The 17,220-nt window shown below is 49.2% G+C and overlaps 1 protein-coding gene across 1 annotated transcript in view; it reads left to right on the forward strand.

Annotated features, from left to right (window-relative positions):
• LOC119456401 (uncharacterized) overlaps positions 1 to 9,370 on the forward strand; it is an 88,231-nt gene extending 78,861 nt beyond the window's left edge. Inside the window, exons 4-5 of the mRNA XM_037718133.2 lie at positions 3,126 to 3,220; positions 9,029 to 9,370. Of these exons, the coding sequence (XP_037574061.1) occupies positions 3,126 to 3,220; positions 9,029 to 9,097 (164 nt within the window). The 3' untranslated portion in view covers positions 9,098 to 9,370. The remainder of the gene's footprint in view (positions 1 to 3,125; positions 3,221 to 9,028) is intronic.
• The last annotated feature ends 7,850 nt before the right edge of the window (positions 9,371 to 17,220 follow it).

Consider the following 17,220-nt stretch of genomic DNA (forward strand, 5'->3'; position numbering starts at 1 on the left):
TTTACCAAGGCTTTTGCTTTCCGAATCGGATGGGCCGACGACACCTCGTGTGATGGCTGTGGTAACGAGGAGACACCTTCTCTGTGACTGTCCTCGCTACAGTTTACAGAGACGATCCAATCGCGATACCGCGCTTTGACCAACAGAGGAACTTGTTTTAGAATGCCGCCATCACAAGCCATCGCAGCAGAGGGCGACGAGGGCACTGTTGCAGTTTTTAAGGGCAACAGACTTGGACAAGCGGCTGTAGCCTGAACAGATGTTTATAGTGCTGCAAGTGCTACTGTGCTGTGCGGTGAAGTATGCGGTGACAGTGACCGACTGTGATTGTGTGCCTGTGCTCCTTTCTTTCTCTATCTCTACTTGCCTGCCACTTTACCTCCCCCTCTCTCCCCAGCGTAGGGTAGCGTACCGGATCTTCCCATCTGGTTACGCTCCCTGCCTTTCCCCTTTCTTCTGTATCTCTCTATTCTTAACAAAAAAAACCAGCCTCTCCGTTGCCCCGACTATTTTCACTCGTTGCATATCGAGAGTCCCGAACATGGGAGCCTTGAGATAGAGAAGGTTGGTTTGTTGTAGACTTGTCTGGTTTTAGCTATACGCATAAAGCGGTTGAAACGATGTTCCGCCGCCATGGGCTTGAGTGGATAGCATTCGCATGGCTATGCACCACCAAAGTAGCTCAATCGATAGAGCAACGCATGCGTCATGCACAGGTTCTAGGTTCGACTCCCACCGTCTTACAGGTATCCTTGCGTCCATTTTAAAATCTCCTTTTATACGTAAATTTTATTTTACAACACACTAAGAACTCCCTTATGCGTTCTTTGTCATCACTGTATGTTGCCTTATTGTGAGAGAGCTTTAGAGCTTAAAACGCTTGCGTTAGCATGCCACGTGACGCGAACGCTTTATTATACGCTGCAGAGCGCGGTGCAAACTGGTCTTTTTGATAGAGTAATTGAGCGGAACGCTAACGGGCAAACGGTCCTGGTGTCACCTAGGCCTTGCACTTCCTTGGTTAGGTGTTCTCTTGCCGAGTGTCGTGAGAGATTATTCTCTGGTATGGAATGTTCACTTTTGTCTATCATGTAGCGAGCACAGCACCGACCCTACTTTACTTTTCAGCTAATAATAATGATTATCGTCATCATCAAATGCCGGTTGCGACACCAAATACACGAAATACAAACTGCAAGCAAACATTCGTAGTCTGTGACGTCCGAGATCCCGCAGTGCATGTGGCTTACCATGTGCGCCAGCAAATATATCTCAGGCCATGTTTCTCTCCTGCTAAGCCTACAGTGCCAAATAATTGAAAGCAGATCTCCGAGGCAGCACTTAATTTTCTCTGGTACTTTGCTGTCGAAGCATCATGACACAAATCCTAAGCAAATACAAGCATCAGTTGGGAAAGACTAAGTCAAACAGTGCAGAAGACGACTGTAGAGATCCTACGCGGGTGTTACCACCCCTCTCTGGCTGACGTCACGATGTCTTTAAACATCGAGTTATGTCGAAGCGAACTAGAAAAATTCGGCAGACACCCTTAAAGGTCAATTGAACCACTTTTCAGGGAAAGTGAGTTTTCAACGACTTATTACAGTTTTTCATCCCCTGAATACGAAAATTATAGTTTTAAAGGCCAGAAGTCGCAGCTAGTCGCTTTAATTTAGCAAAACAAGCCACCGCGGGCTCTGATGGCTCTGATGACCGTGACATCATCTTAGGTATTCTCGAGCGGCGTGATTCGAACAGAGCGCTCACGTGACCCCTGTGTTGGCGTCATCCTCGCGCCCGGTCTATCGCCGCTACGCTCGGCGAGCGACGGGGACAGAGCTTCAACGAAAATTTAAACGGCGATTGCAGCGCTGCTACGTTCATAATCGAGGAAATAACTGCGGTAGCTGAATTGTCAGCCTTCCTAGCCCCGTAAATCTTCCCATTCTAAAACCTCTTCAGCTTCCCTTTAAGACGGTTTACGTGTGGGAATGCGAAAGCATTATAGTCCCTTTGGTGAAACCTTTAGTCAGCCAGATGGCTGCGACGTGACATGTGCATTCACGCGCGCACTATGCACCCCAGAGGTCCGCGTTCAATTACTCGTTGCGCCGTCGCCCATTTTTGGTACAATCGCTCGTCCACGCCGCCGACGCCGTCGCTTGATTTTCGCGTAATGGGGCATATAATGCTTTCGCATTATTAACGATACTGCAACGCTAGGAACAGTGTACATAGAAGGCTATGCCAAAACGCTTAGCGATCGCTCACTCAAGTACCAGAATAGCGTTCGCCGCGTGTACATATACAACAATGTTCAGACACGAATAGCGTTCAGTGCATGTGCTGTATCGCCAAAGAGCTTTAATTTAGGGTACGCAGTGTGATAGCGTACATCTGCTTGCAGTACTGAAATAGTATTTAATAACGCTCCTAAAGAGGAGGAGGATGTTGTTGGCTTCAGGTGCATCTGGCAGACGCCTTTCAGCAGTGTTGAAGAAGCCACATGGTATTTCCGGGAGGGTAATTCAGGTGAAGGAAGTTTACAGAAGAATGAAATTGGGTTGGAGTGCATACGGCAGGCATTACCAAATCCTGACGTGGAGCTTACCACTGTCGTTGAAAAGAAGAGTGTACAATCATTGCATTCTACCGGTGCTAACATATGGGGCAGAAACTTGGAGGTTAACAAAGAATCTCGAGAACAAGTTAAGGGCCGCGCAAAGAGCGATGGAACGAAAAATGTTAGGCCTAACGTTAAGAGACAGGAAGAGAGCGGTGTGGATCAGAGAACGAACTGGGATAGCCGATATTCTAGTTGACATTAAACGGAAAATATGGAGCTGGGCGTGGATGCGTAGGATGGATGGGAGCAGACAACAAGTACGCACGTTGTTTTGTTCAGCGCATTTTGCTCCCATTACTAACGGAAATTGAGCCCTTTGGCTAATGCTGTTCATGTGTTGTTCAACGCGGTAACTGGAAAGTCATACAGAATTAAGCGAATACTTTCTCAAAACTTGCTACTTTACATGTTGAGTCACAGAGGAGCCACGAACGAAACCAAGGAATTAAGACATGCAGCCCTTTCTTGTGCTCTCATGCATTCACTGTGGCGCTCGCAGCGGGAGGACCAGCTTTGGTGGCTCCGCATTACAACGTGTCGCTGATGCATCTCGACCAGCCCCGGCAGCCAGCGCCAAGTTGCCCGCCCCAAGATGTAAGTATGTCCCGGCTCGAGAGAGGTGTGTCGCAGCACTGCTTGGAACTCCCGGTCATTCATGATATGCCTGCCTGTGACCGGGAGATGAGTGAGGCCACGCGTTACTCTTTTACTTATGAAAGGAAAAACAATCTCATCCAAACGAAAGTAGCAGGAAGCTGAAAGGTTACCCTCTCATAAAAATTGACAGTTCAAGTTCTGGTCATATATATTTAATCGAAACAGGGCAGTTGTTCTATCATGGCTGAGCGACCGCACCGGAAAGCCATTGGTCCCGGTTTTTATCCCCCAATTCAATTTTTCTTCAGTCTTTCTTTGTCCTACATTGACTTGCTTTATAGCTTCCTGCCACTTCTGCTCAAATATGTCCTTTCGCGAAGCCACCTTGCGGATTTTCGCAGTACTGATTTGCTACATTTACTCGTAGGGAGAAGAACGCCCGGTTTTTTTGAAGCAAGAACATTGAGAGGAAATAAACCACGAAAAAAAAAATAGTCAGTGACGTGTTTCACAGTGTTTTGTGGTTAATCGTCCACCAATAAATAAACGTCGAGAACTGAAGAAATCAAATACTCAACCTATCAAGTTTTGAGAACTGGTCCTGCAGCGCTAAAGCGCCCAATTTAGGTACGAGTAAGAAAAGCCCTAGTCACCACACTGGTGCACAGCGAGCGTAGCGACGTTGCTGCAGTTACGGTCCGTAATTCGAGGAACGATAATCGGCTTCTAATGAGACACATATATCTCCTGACTCACGCCGATTTATATTTCCATTTTCTTGCGTGCATGCCTGCGTCGCCCATCTGCTGTTTCAAAATGCCATGCTTCCTAAATAAGTAGTTGTTGTGGAAAACATTATGTATTGTTTAGTTGGTTGTTCCCAGAAGGTGGAGCCCTTAGGAAATAAAAGCAGTCGGACCGGATAGGGGCTGGGGGACCTCCTTTCTTTTTTTCTTCTTTTTTTTTTCTTTTTATCCAGCGGTATGTAGGATATAGGCAGATGATCTCTGCCTACCCTAGTAGATTGGCCAATAACGGAAGCAAGATGGAAAATTAAACAACTGACAAAACCAGTGAGCGAGCATAATGCAAACTAGAAACAAAACACCGCATAATGCATACATTAATTTTACCATAATTGGCAGCAAATTGCAATCGTTCCACATGTTCAGTTCGATAGTTAGTAAAACAAATAGTGGTCAGTACCATAGTGAGCGGCCAAAAAATTGGGTAGGCTGTATTAGGGACGCAGCCACAGCGGGGTACGTCTTGTGCGTGCTGCCGAGCGTGTAGGGGGTACAGAAATGACGTAACCAAATGCACAAGTTATATTTATTCGCATACAGGATAGACCGCGGTCCTGGTTATAGCCCGCAAGGAAGCTTCACGTCTTCCTATTACATTCTTGAGAGAAACTGGGTTGAGGGACATGTGCTAACACCGCAGTGATATTGTAAGAGACGCTGGGATGGAGAAATTGCCGGCCTTGATCGCCAGCCTAAGCTCGCTTGTTGCTACAACCCACCAACACCTATATTTATCCACGCATTAGAAAGCTTGCATGCCTAACTTATGTTACAGCTATAGTGGGCGTGTTAAGGTCTAGTTTTGCAATCCTGCCTGCTCCCCATTCATATTGGGCCCGTTTGTCTTGCAGAGGGGCGTTTGAGCACTAGGGTAAAAAAATGACCACCTGCTCGTGGCGCCCTGCACTGCTCGAGCGCCTTCGGTAGATGGTTGGGACTCCTGCGCTTGCACTCCCTATGGAGACGGACACGTACCGCTGTGGTCAAAGAATTTAGGTGTTCCTCTGCCTGCCCGAGTCTCTTCACGCTATTTCTGGACACTACATGTCGAACGTGGGAGAGCCATAGCCGATCAAGGGTGAAATCTCCGTAGAATATTTCACACTTGTAGGCCCTCTGATGAGCGCAGCTTTGAGTTTGATAAGTTATATCTACTCTGGCGGAGTGAGCCCTCTGAAACGCGACCATTGCTGCTCGAATGGACAAACGCACTTGCGAACTACGCCTCTCTGAACGCGCGAGGCTAAATTCAGCTCCGATTACGATGCCAAACTAAGGCGCGTGGGTAGTACGGTTGCACAGATATAAGTGATAATGCTATAACATGTTTTCGTTACATGCGATTTTAGCAAGTGACTGACTTTAAAGACGTTTCACGTCAAGATACATCTGGGAGCATCACTTATCACCATAAATACAAGAAACTTTGAGCTGTGTTAAAAGCTGTGTTATTTAAAGCTGTGTTTTGAGCCGTGTCCAATCATCTCTTAAATATCTAGGTTATTAAAAAATTTAGCTACTTGATAGGCTAGTGTTTATAGTGTAGCTGTGTCTACTGTACGTGAATTTGGATTGTGCATTTCTCGGGCAACATGATTCTAAGTACCATCATGGCTCGGAAAATCCACCGATCCGCACACCGACCATTGGGTGCACTACATTTGTCCTTGGAGGGCAAGTGCAACTGACTGTTGATGAACGTAGGTAAGCTATTGGCATCTCGATCCAATGGAGAGCTGGAAACCGCCGTCGCATGTTGTTGTCAATAGTTAAAGAACGCACCGATTTCATTCTAAGATCCAGTGCAATCACATCTGGAAGAATCATTGCGCGATACCATCGGCGGAGCTAAGACGCCTATGGGCCAAAGGAAGGCAGTGATAAAAAAATAATTGTGCAAATTCGAAGCATTTTGTGAGTACCTGGTTATTCAGCATTGTTTGGAGTTGCGCAATGCGATATCAGGTGGGCCAACGTGTTCCTCCAAATTGAGTAGCTGTGTGAAGATAGCAGCACGACGAGGACCACGTCGAAGACGATTCCCACGACATGGCGATTGTTGGCTTCTACACAGTTAAGGGAGTTGGCTCCACGCCACCCTGTAAAATTGTAGGTGCAAATGGCTATTTCATGTGACGTATTTTAAAACGACGATGGCATTTGTACTTTGGCGGAAAAATGTTAAACTGGAATAATTTTGGGCCATCATGAAGTCAGTACAACGTCGCACAGTTTATACGAAGCGTAAGCTGGTGCGAGGAAAGTTGGCCGGTCCCGGAGATATTGCCGTCGAACACGGCGCCTCAAAGCGCGAGCTGTCACAAGGAAAGACAAAGTGACACGGGGGGCACGCGCCGAATGTTTCAAACAGCTGCAGGCTCACTTTAGAAGCAGAGAAGCATGCGTGCGATCGTGAGCTATACACATCATATTGCGAAAATTGCCTTAGAACACTAGACGTACATCACTTGCTCTGGCGTGTGGTCGGACCAATGCAAATCAGGCTACAAGAAGTACTACGCAGCACGGACCTGGCGGAACAGCTCTGGGCCGTCCAGCGAGCCCACGATGCGGCCAGGGAGCTAAAACTCCCGGTCCCAATGTACGAGTAGCCCGGGGGCCTTGCGCCCCGTAGCCCGCAGTAACCTACATCCCATCCCATCCATCCCATCGTGGCCTAATAGCATCAAGTGACCTGCTTTGCCCTTGTGTACGTATTGTTGCTAAGAAGGTAATAGAGAAAAAAATGCGATCGTGGCCAAATGGTCAGAGCACATGGTTGCTGCGCTCGACGGCGGAGGTTGTCTTATTTTTAAAGCGAGGCGAGACAGGAACCTACCGCAAGGTGCCAAGAATTCCTCGCATTAAAATGAAGCAGCGAGTCGAGCACAAGTGACTCCTTATATTGAATGTGTGTGTTCGGCTGTGCGCTTTAACGTGTAATCCGACGTGTTGCCAAAGCCTGCTTTTTGCTGGACAACAACATCGAGGAAATGCGGCAGTCGCCCAGTTGGCACATAATGTGTGTATTTGCAAGACTGGTCCAAGTGAGGGACATGAAGTGGTTGCGCAGTTGTTCCTAGGCATATAATGCATAGTGAAGCAACATGCCTATTCATCCGCCTCGTCTCACGAACAGGAAGGAGTAGTTTAAAAACTTGCTCTCGAGATTCGCACAACGTTCCGGGAAGACACAGTTACCATGTTCGGTAGAGGGCAGCAGAATCTAGAAAAAAGTTGGCGCCACCATGATTCTCAGCCCCCAGCTTCATAAATGTCTTTTCTCTGCACACATGAACCGAGAATGTGCATGCTGTAGGAAGCGCGACCCATTTTCACCATCTTCTAAGGACGTCGGGGAAATATGTCACGAAGAGTAAAGTACATAGAGGGAACAGGGGACGTTCAGGCCAAGTCAGACTGACCACAAGTTATTCAAAATGGCGGAGAAGCGATTTATTGTCTTTTGTATGAAAGTCACTCAGTCGTAAATGTGGCCAAAGTTAGCGCCCCTCCCTAAGGTTTTAGGAACAGAACGGGAAATGTGATTGGATGGTATGCTAGTAAAAGCCGGCATAGAGATTAGGGCGTAAGCTATTATGAGAAACAACAAAATGCAGGAGAAAAAAATAGAGGTAATTTAGCTTAGTGTATAGGCAACACTTCAACACAACGTATAACAACAATAATTCAGGATGGCCAGTCAGCCTTTAGAGTCCGTAAAGGAGTGCGTTTATCTAGGTAAATTACTGATCATGAGAAGGAAATTTACAAAAGAATAAAAGTGGGTTGGAGTGTTTACGGCAGGTATTGCTAAATCCTGACCAGGAGCTTACCACTGTCGTTGAAAAGAAAACTGTACAATCATTGCATCCTACCGGTCCTAACATATGGGGTCGAACTTGGAGGCTAACAAAGAAGCTCTAGAAGTGCGCAAAGAGCAATGGAACGAAAAGTGTTAAACGTAACGTAAAGAGACAGGAAAAGAGCGGTGTGGATCAGCGAGCAAACGGGCATAGGCGATATTCTAGTTGACATTAAGAGGAAAAAAATGGAGCCGGGTAGGCCATGTAATGCGTAGGGTAGATATTCGATGGACCATTAGAGTTACAGAAAGGGTGCCAAGAGAAGGGAAAGTGCAGTGACTGCAGAAAACAAGGTGGTGTGATGAAATTAGGAAATTTGCAGGTGCAAATTGGAATCAGCTAGTTCAAGACCGGGGTAATTGGAGGTCACACGGAGAGGCCTTGGTTCTACAGTGGACATAAAAAATTCAGGCAGCTTCACTGACTTAACGTCACGAAGGCTGATCAAACAGCGGAACTGGTGGCTTCAACTTGGCTTTTACTTCCCGATGAGTATCTTCGCACCGTTGCCGCGACGCCGCCTCCCTCACTCGAAACTCTGGTTCTTCGGATCTTCGCCTTCGCTTAGCCTCGGCTTCCCTTGCTCCGAGCTCGGCACGTCGTCATTGAGCCCATGCTCGAGCAGCTTCCCGTGGTATTTCCTGCCGCGCCGCTTCTTCTTCCGGAGACAGTTGCTTCTTCGTCCTCGCCATACTCGTCGCCGAACGTCGGAGTGCTCTGCGCCGACAGTGCACGCTTTTATACTGCTCGGTAGACCCCGCCATCTCTCCCCGGAAAGCGCGGCGCCGCCGCTGCGCCGCCGTCTCTCTTTGGGCTCCGCCCACCTGTCACTCGGTGCGCGCTCTCTCTCTCTAATCCTCGCCACTCTCCGACCACCTGTGGCTGGCGCGCTCTTCGCAAAACTGATCAACACTCGGCATGGTTCAAAATCGATTTTAAACAGCTCCGCTGTTGAAATAGACGACACTACGTACAGTAGACAGATTATTGGCACCCGCCACGCTCCTGTTTCAATTACCTTTCTACTATTTGAAATCTTTTTCCTGCCTCGGGACCGTGCGACAAATATACAGCAATTTACGCTAGCCTTGGTGTCTGACACAACTTTTTCGAATCATTCTGACTTGTTCCAGAATTACCCGGCGATCAACCAGGGAGGTCCTTCGATCAAAGTGGAGCCAAAGTACTACGCACGGAACTGACGGCATCGTTCACTTCACCGTGCATCTCAGAAGAATGTCACATGTCTTTGTCGTCCGGTCGGTTTATAAATAGCGGATCTATGAAGAGACCACAGCACCGAAATGATTGTCCACGATTAAAAGTGCCAATCTGCTGGCGCGCGCAACGGAACTGTGCTAACCTGTTCTATTTCAGGATTGTTCAATTTTCTACCTATATCTTGCACGTGTGGTCAATAAATAAACCGTGAGATTCGGAAAACTTCCAAGGCTTGAATGTATAGGAGCGCGAACACATTGTTCAGCATGCACAGCATATTCTGTGCCAACAGAGAAGAAAGTAGACACAGGCGCAGGGCTGAACGTTTACTGCACACAATCCCAACTCTAGTCTCAGAGTTTCGCAAGTTTGGACACATAATATCTAAATATTTGACACCAATCACATCATCTATACAAGCGCATGCTGCACGCAAAAGCGAAGCATATTACTCATTCGAGATATTTCAATTCATGGAGAAGTGCTTGTTTCACATTCTTTTACAGCGATAGTTGTCATAAGCTCACTCCTCTAATTGATTTGATGTCCGCCGATGACCATTGCAAAGGTAATTGCGAGAAGTTTATCAAGGAATAAAAACGCAGTGCCTCACTAATTTTATGCAGTCCAACGTTAGAACGCTTTGCTACTCCGCCAGCGCACAACCCCAGCAATTCCGGACATCACCTATAGTTAACAGCTTTTACACCACGTGGCGTACGGACCTTTAAGATTAGAAAGTCGCGCGATGGCTCACGAAGTGTACTGGATGATAACAGAATACACGTTTTAACCACAAAAGAAAAAAAAACAGGACCACGCCAACAGCTTTCACCGTCGAGCATGGCCGAGCGCGAATCAGGAATGACTGATCTAATAACCGCCGCGCGTGTAAGACGAGCGGCCAGCTAGTCTAGTGTGAATCAGCAGTTTTGCTGCTCTTGATAGGCGTGTAGAGGCTCAGCCCCGCTTCGAGAAAGCGAGTGCAGAATCTGGAAAGAGCGGCCTCCCCCCCCCCCCCCCCCCCCCTTCCGTCTATCTTTTCCTCGTCCAACTTTTTGTCCGATCGAATTGTCGTGCGGCTTCACCGGGCGTCTTAAAAAAGCAAAAATGCCCGTTTGTCGCTTCAGTTCTCGAAAGCTGATTCTAAAAGAATGATGTAAGCTTGCTAAATGGTGGCGATGGGCGCATGTTTCAGGATGTGCAGTCGCATGATTGACGCCCTTAATCTCGGTTGGCCTCAGTTTACGAGTCCATTTGCGCATTTGCGTGCAGGTGCCTGCTCGAGTTATGTTCACTGCTACAGAATTTTCGTTTTTCTAAGGCTATATTTTCGGTGCCTCGGCAGCAGACGGACGCATGCGCACGGGGGGAAAATGGAGCCTTCTTAAGCACCTGCTTGATTATAAACAGACCAAGGGTAACCAGAGGCTCGCCGTAGATAGACTAGTGCATAAGCAAAAAGAGGAGGGCCATTCTGATACGTCCCTTCTCCGAGATCTGGCACGAAAGTATCTTCCGATAGGGAAGGATGAATTACGGGAATGCCCTCAATACGTGGGGAAGGATGCACCAAAGCTCGATGATCCGTTTTCGGAGGCAGATATCAGGGAGGTCCTCCACAATCTCAATGGCAGGTCGGCCCCTGGGCCGGATGGCATAACCAACCGGGTCTTGAGGAACCTGGACGACCGGTCCATTAGCACCATTGCCAAGGAAATAAACAAGGTATGGGAGGAAGGTAATGTTTCCGGACTCGTGGAAGCAGGCGACCGTGGTACTGATTCCTAAGCCTGGAAAGCCCCCAAGCCTGGACAACCTCCGGCCCATTTCGCTCACGTCATGTTTAGGTAAGGTTGCCGAGCACGTTATACACAATAGGATTTCAAAACACATAGAGCGCGAGGGGTTGTTCCCATACAATATGGTAGGGTTTAGACCCTCACTTTCTACGCAGGACGTCATGCTACTGCTTAAAAGACAGGTTATTGACAGCAGGACTAGAGACGTCAGGGGCATTCTTGCACTAGATTTGTCCAAAGCCTTCGAGACCGTGTCGCACGACTTCATCTTAAATGAGATTTCGCAATTGAACTTGGGAGGTAGATTTTTCGCGTTTGTGGAGTCCTTCCTGAGGGGCAGGACGGCGGTCGTCAAGGTGGGGCAGACCAAATCAGAGCCATTCGCGCTAGGAAACAGAGGCACGCCACAAGGGGCGGTGATCTCGCCCCTCCTGTTTAACATTGCAATGCACGGGCTCTCGAAGCGGCTGGCCGCCGTACCAAATGTGGGACACGCGCTGTACGCCGACGACATTACGATCTGGTGCCCGCGGGAGGCTCGGAGGCGGCCGTGGAACAGGCGCTCCAGGAGGCCTTGGACGTGACCGAGTCCTTCCTGGAGGACACGGGTCTCCGACTCTCCCCGACCAAGTCAGAGCTCATGTTATACAGACCGGCAAGGCAGGGGGTTCGGGGGCTCGTGCCGCTCGAGCAGATGCCCATAGATGTGTACACGCGGGACGGCCAGAAGATCCCCAGGGTGAATTCGATCAGAATTCTAGGATTGTTGCTCGATGCCAGGGGCTGTAATGCCAAAACCATTGCGCACCTGACCGCCAAAACCGAGAATATCCTCAGATTAATCATGAGAGTCTCCAATAAGAAGGGGGGCCTAGGTGAGGACAACCTACTTAGGGCGCATCACGCTTTTCTTATGAGCCACATCAACTATGTGGTCTCGGCCCTGCAGTGGACTAAGACTGAAAGGGACAAGCTTGACACGTTGATGCGGAAAAGCGTCAAGAAGGTACTGGGTATTCCGGTCACGGCGAGCACGGACAGACTAATGCAGCTCGGCGTTCATAACACCACCCTCTAACTAATAGAGGCGCAACAAGCGGCGCAGATCACGAGGCTTTCGGGCTCCAGCGCGGGTAGGCGCCTCTTGGAAGCGGCGGGCTTGCGGCCGCGTTCCACTCACAGTGAGGCGGTTCAGCTGGACGAGAACTCCAGAGGGACCTACGTCGTCAGTCCCTTCCCTATAAACGTTCACCCGCAGCATAATGCGGGCAGGCGAGCAGCTCGTGCCAAGACGATTTTAAAGACAACGGTCGGCATGGAAACCTTTGTGGACGCAGCTCAATATGGGCGCTCCGGTAAATTCGCGGTCGCGGCGGTCAGCGCGAAGGGTGAGCTCCTATCTGCGGCCTCGGTAGACGCTGTCACGGCCGACGTGGCAGAGCAGGTGGCGGTTGCGCTGGCGATGCAGGATTCAAAAAGGCCGTATATCTACACTGACTCACGCGCGGCCGTCAGGGCTTTTGCTTCGGGAATGGTTGCGAGACAGGCGGAGGCGCTTCTGAAGAGCAAGTCCAGAACTAATTCTTCCTCCGTCCATTATATTACGTGGTTCCCTGCTCACATGGGCGACAACGTGCTGCCGGGCCGCCCGAACCCCAATGAGATTGCTCACCACCGTGCGCGAGAATTCACGCGCCGCGACGGTGGTGAGGCTTCATTGCAACCGGAGGAGCTCAGCCACAGCGACCCCTTATTAACATTCCATGAGATCAATCTCCCACTATAAAGAGCAACGCAGGCGCTTCCCGCCTCCACACCCAAATCTATGTAGAGCTCAATCGATCACGCTTAGGATGCTTCAGACGAGGTCATATCCCTGGCGAGGTTTCCTAAGCAGGATTAATACAGAAATTGACCCACAGTGCCCGGATTGTGGGGAGGAGTTTATCACTCTAGCCCATATGCTCTGGCAGTGTCCTGCGTTACGGGATACGTCGCTCACCAGCGAACAGGACTGGGACGAGGCCATCTCTAGTACGGAACTCAAGCTCCAGTCCATGGCCGTCCAGAGGGCCCGTGAACGAGCGGAGAGGCTTGGCCTCCCGATTCCGACATGGGAGCAGCCAGTGGCAAGCCGGGGGCCCCAACGGGTCTCCGCCGGCTAGTCCCTCAGGACCTCAATAAAAGTTCATTGTCTGTCTGTCTGTCTCAAGTGAAATTCGTCATAAAAATGGTAAAGGACGACTTAACCACAACCTACTTGGTGGTTAAGTTACATACATGGTGGCGTTGGATTGAAATTTGAATGTACCAGAAAACATAATTCTGTTACGAGAAAACTCAAACACAAACCCCTTTTCCATCATTTATAACAGCGGCGCGCTCGGGTAGTTTACTTGCGAAAATGCAATCCAGATGGCGCTCGTATCCTCGGCAGGTCAAACTGGGACTTAGCCTGCCTAATGTGTATTGAAGACGTGCACGCGTCGGCTCAATAGCAAACAATAAAATAATAAAAAGGTACTAGGGCCTTCACATTTTAATATGACGACTTATACTGCCCCTGGAAAAACGCCTTCCCACCAATACATTTGTTTTAAAGTGAAGTCGACCTTAAGGGGAACGGTGTAAGCTTGGTCTTTGTAAGCTGGCTTTCGCACGTTCTGTGTTGCTGTGAAGCCCACTGAAAGAAAAAAAAATGTCACAGTTTCGCCCTAAGGGCGAAGCAATGAATGCGATAGCAACACAGCAATGTCATACAAAGTAAGGTGAGCGGCTTTGGTAGCAATATGAATTGTAGTAAACATGAGCTGATTAAGTAAGCAGGTGTGCTGCGGCGTAAGTAGACCGACATGAAGAGAGACTCGATGACCACGAGAAGGCGCGTGTGAAACGGTGGTGTTGATGACAAGCGCTGCCCGTGGGCAGCGCGTGCGAAGGGACACACCTGTAGCGCTGCACTGCCGATCCGGGCAGCATTGCATGTGTAGCGTGCGTTGGAAAATGTGGCCCGACTATTACTAACGGTGGTGTGAGCGCGCACAAACAAACATGAATAGATCACACTGAATGACTGCAGACAACGACTGTCAAAACGCTGGCAGCAAACGCATATACGCCGCAGCGGCCGAAGGTACGTGCGGTCTATCGCTTCAACGGAAACTGAGCGGCGAATGCACAGCGCATAAAGGTCAGAGCCGTGTGGAGATAAGAGACGGTGCGAGCGAGCGACGAGCGCGGTTGTTGGCAGAGTAGAAATGCGCCCCCCCCCGCTCCCTCCTGCGCTCGCTTCCCGCTTCCTAGCTTGCGCGTGGAAGATTGAGTGCGTTCGCTCTCCGTGACAGCGTGCGTCCCCGCACACTTCCGCTCGGGCATACGGCGCGCGGCTAAGATTTTATCTATGCGGAACCTCACGGCGACGGCGACGGCGACGCCGACAGCAGAAATCCGGTGGAAGTGTCCATATAATTGCTATCGCAATAAAATGCGAAGCGAATGGGACCCGATAACGCTATCGCGTTCCACTCTTAGGATATACGTTCACACTCGGGAAGCGGCAAGCGGGCGGAAAGGCCAAAGCGGCCGGAAAATCTTTTCCGCGCATGTCCAAATTGTTCACATTTGTTTTGCTATCGCCGCGGCCACCGCTGCCGCTTTCGCCCACATCCATCTAGTCTGCGTACGTTTGTCGGCGTGGTGGCGCTCATTATCGCACCATTTCGAGCGGCATGTTCATTCATTGTCCCACCCGTCATCAAAAGTGTTCATTCCGCGCAACTTTGCGTGTCATCTGCGACCTTCGGTAAATTCCTCGTAGGCGTTCCGTAATTCTCCTCATACGGTCACGGTAGCGCTGAGTCAAAGGTTGGTGCCTAGGCGTGATTATATTTCTTTAATAGCTTTTATTTACAGGTTGTAATAACATTTCATCATTTCGTATTATTGGCGGCGCCTCCAGTACACCAAAGCTAAAACCCGGGCTGGCCCTTGTGTTGGGGCTCGCCGAAGCCTGCGCGTCCTACGTGAGACCTTTGCTCCCAATCAATTGTCGCGACGAGAAAATCACCGCGCAACGAAAAAAGCTCCCTGCGACTTTTGCAACATACCGCGCCCGTGCGAGGAGAATTGCGGAGCGCCAACGAGGAATCTGCCCAACTTTTTTCTGCCACAGAAGTGGGCGAAGAAATTGTTTTTTATACTTCTACCTACTTGTTTCCTAGAAATGGACAATGAATAAACGGAAGGAGCGGACACCTCGGAAGCGGCTGTTGGTGGTGCGCCCGGCTTTGCAAAAGCGCGAGAAGTTCGGTCACCCCAAGGCTTCGTTGCTGCACCCCCGGTTGCGCGACGTTGAATACTATCGCGAGTATTGCTGACAGTACGTTTTAGTATCACTCTTGTCGTAGAGAAAGTGGTGGATCTAGATCGCGTCGAGCACCATCGCAGCCTACACTTTTGGTGCCATGTACAATTTTACGACCGGATGTTTACATGCTAGTGGAGCTTCCGGTCGAGCGGAACGACTTTCCGCCGCGATTCCGCCTCGCCATGGCGAAAAAATCGGTCCGAGACCGATTTTGCTTTCCGCCTGGTTTTCCGCCCGCTTCGCCGCCTAGGCGGGCGGATTTTTAGAAGTTTTTGCCGGTTCCGCCTGCTTCGAGACCAAGTGTGAACGTGGCCTTAAAGGCGAAGCGTCCTCCAATTTTTTTGTCAATTGAGTGACGCGAGCACACGTGTGCGGGACGGCAGCAGCAAGACGACGACTATACGGTGACAACGATTGTATGACGGCTGCAGAATGATTGCTACTGCGTGCGTTCGACGCGAATTCATACGACATGCCGATTGTCGGGTTCTGCATAGGCATTTAACGGGCATAATTAACAGAAATATGGATTGTCACATGATCCGCGACTAATCTCCGTATACGGAAACGCATCTTGACTTGAAGCCCATCCTTGATTTGATCTAAATGACGCCTGTCGTGAACGCGCTGAAGGAAACGCAATGAGCGTCCTGGGCACGTTCACGCCAGGTGTCATCTAGATCAAATCAAGCATGGACTTTAAGTTAAGATGCGTTTATAAATACGGGCGTAAGTGTTATACAATTGTACGTACCCATGGTGTACGATTTATACTCTTTAGCCGGGAACCCTCGGGACACCTCGGCTTGCTTGCGAGGCGCGATCCACCTGAAAGTAACATGGCGCGCCCGTCGGTCCGCTGACGGCAGCGGCTACCTATCGGCTGTACGACTCAACTTCAAGACAGAAAAGGTTTTATCTCCCCTTGGTATAGCAACCGGCGCTTCGCGGGACATCCGAAATGATTGAGTGACGCGCGAAAGTAGGTCATCGGGGTGAGCGGCATCCCCTCGATGGAGCAGATACGGCGACGCGACGTGGTTGCTTTTGTTATCCGCGCGTTCCTTGTCTGCGCAGGCTCTGGCCTTCGTGCTAACTGAAGTTGCGTCGTCCCGCCCATAAATATCCGCTGCTGCCACCGCACAGACGGACGCGCGCCCTTGCTACTTTGTCTGGTCGATCGGGCCTCATGCACTGTTCTCACCTAAATAATATACAGGACGTTCCAACTATCATCCACTAAGATTTAACATATGCAAATGCCACGTAGCTGGAAAGAACGAAGTTAATGTTGTATGCCGTCACTTGGAGATACTCAGAATATTTTTTGTGTTCTGTAATTACATTATTAGTCTTAATTAATTAATCAGCTTCTCAAATATTATAATTAGATGAAAAGGGTCAATGAGAAAATTGTATAGCAACATGAAACAGTCCTGATACAGCATTCTCTTGCTGAATACGTGCTACATAGAAGTGTTTTCCGAGCGTGAAAGAAGCCAGCGAACACACGCAAAGCATGCGCAAAGTGCCTCGAGCGGCCAGTCGGGCAGCAATTCTGCGTGTAATCGGGGGCTTCTTTCACGGTCGGAAAAACTTATGCACAAGTATAGAGCAACAGAAAGCTGTATCGGGAGTGTTTCATGTTGCTCTACAATTGTCTCATTGACACTTTTCATCTACCTATAATATTTGAGAAGTTGATTAATTAATTAAGACTAGGCGGAATGCAAAAAATAACCTGAGTATCCCCAAGCGACGGAAAACAACATTACCTTGGTTCTGTCCGACTACGTGGCATTTGCATATTTTTAAATCTTGGATCATGGTAGTTGGGACGTCCTTTATATTTTACACCATGTACGTACATATATATCTATGTCTATTTCACGTGGTGTGTGATAAACCGATGACGGCATTTGTACTCCGGCGAAGA

Source organism: Dermacentor silvarum, chromosome 1 (assembly GCF_013339745.2).
Source record: "Dermacentor silvarum isolate Dsil-2018 chromosome 1, BIME_Dsil_1.4, whole genome shotgun sequence".
NCBI classification, from domain to species: domain Eukaryota; kingdom Metazoa; phylum Arthropoda; class Arachnida; order Ixodida; family Ixodidae; genus Dermacentor; species Dermacentor silvarum.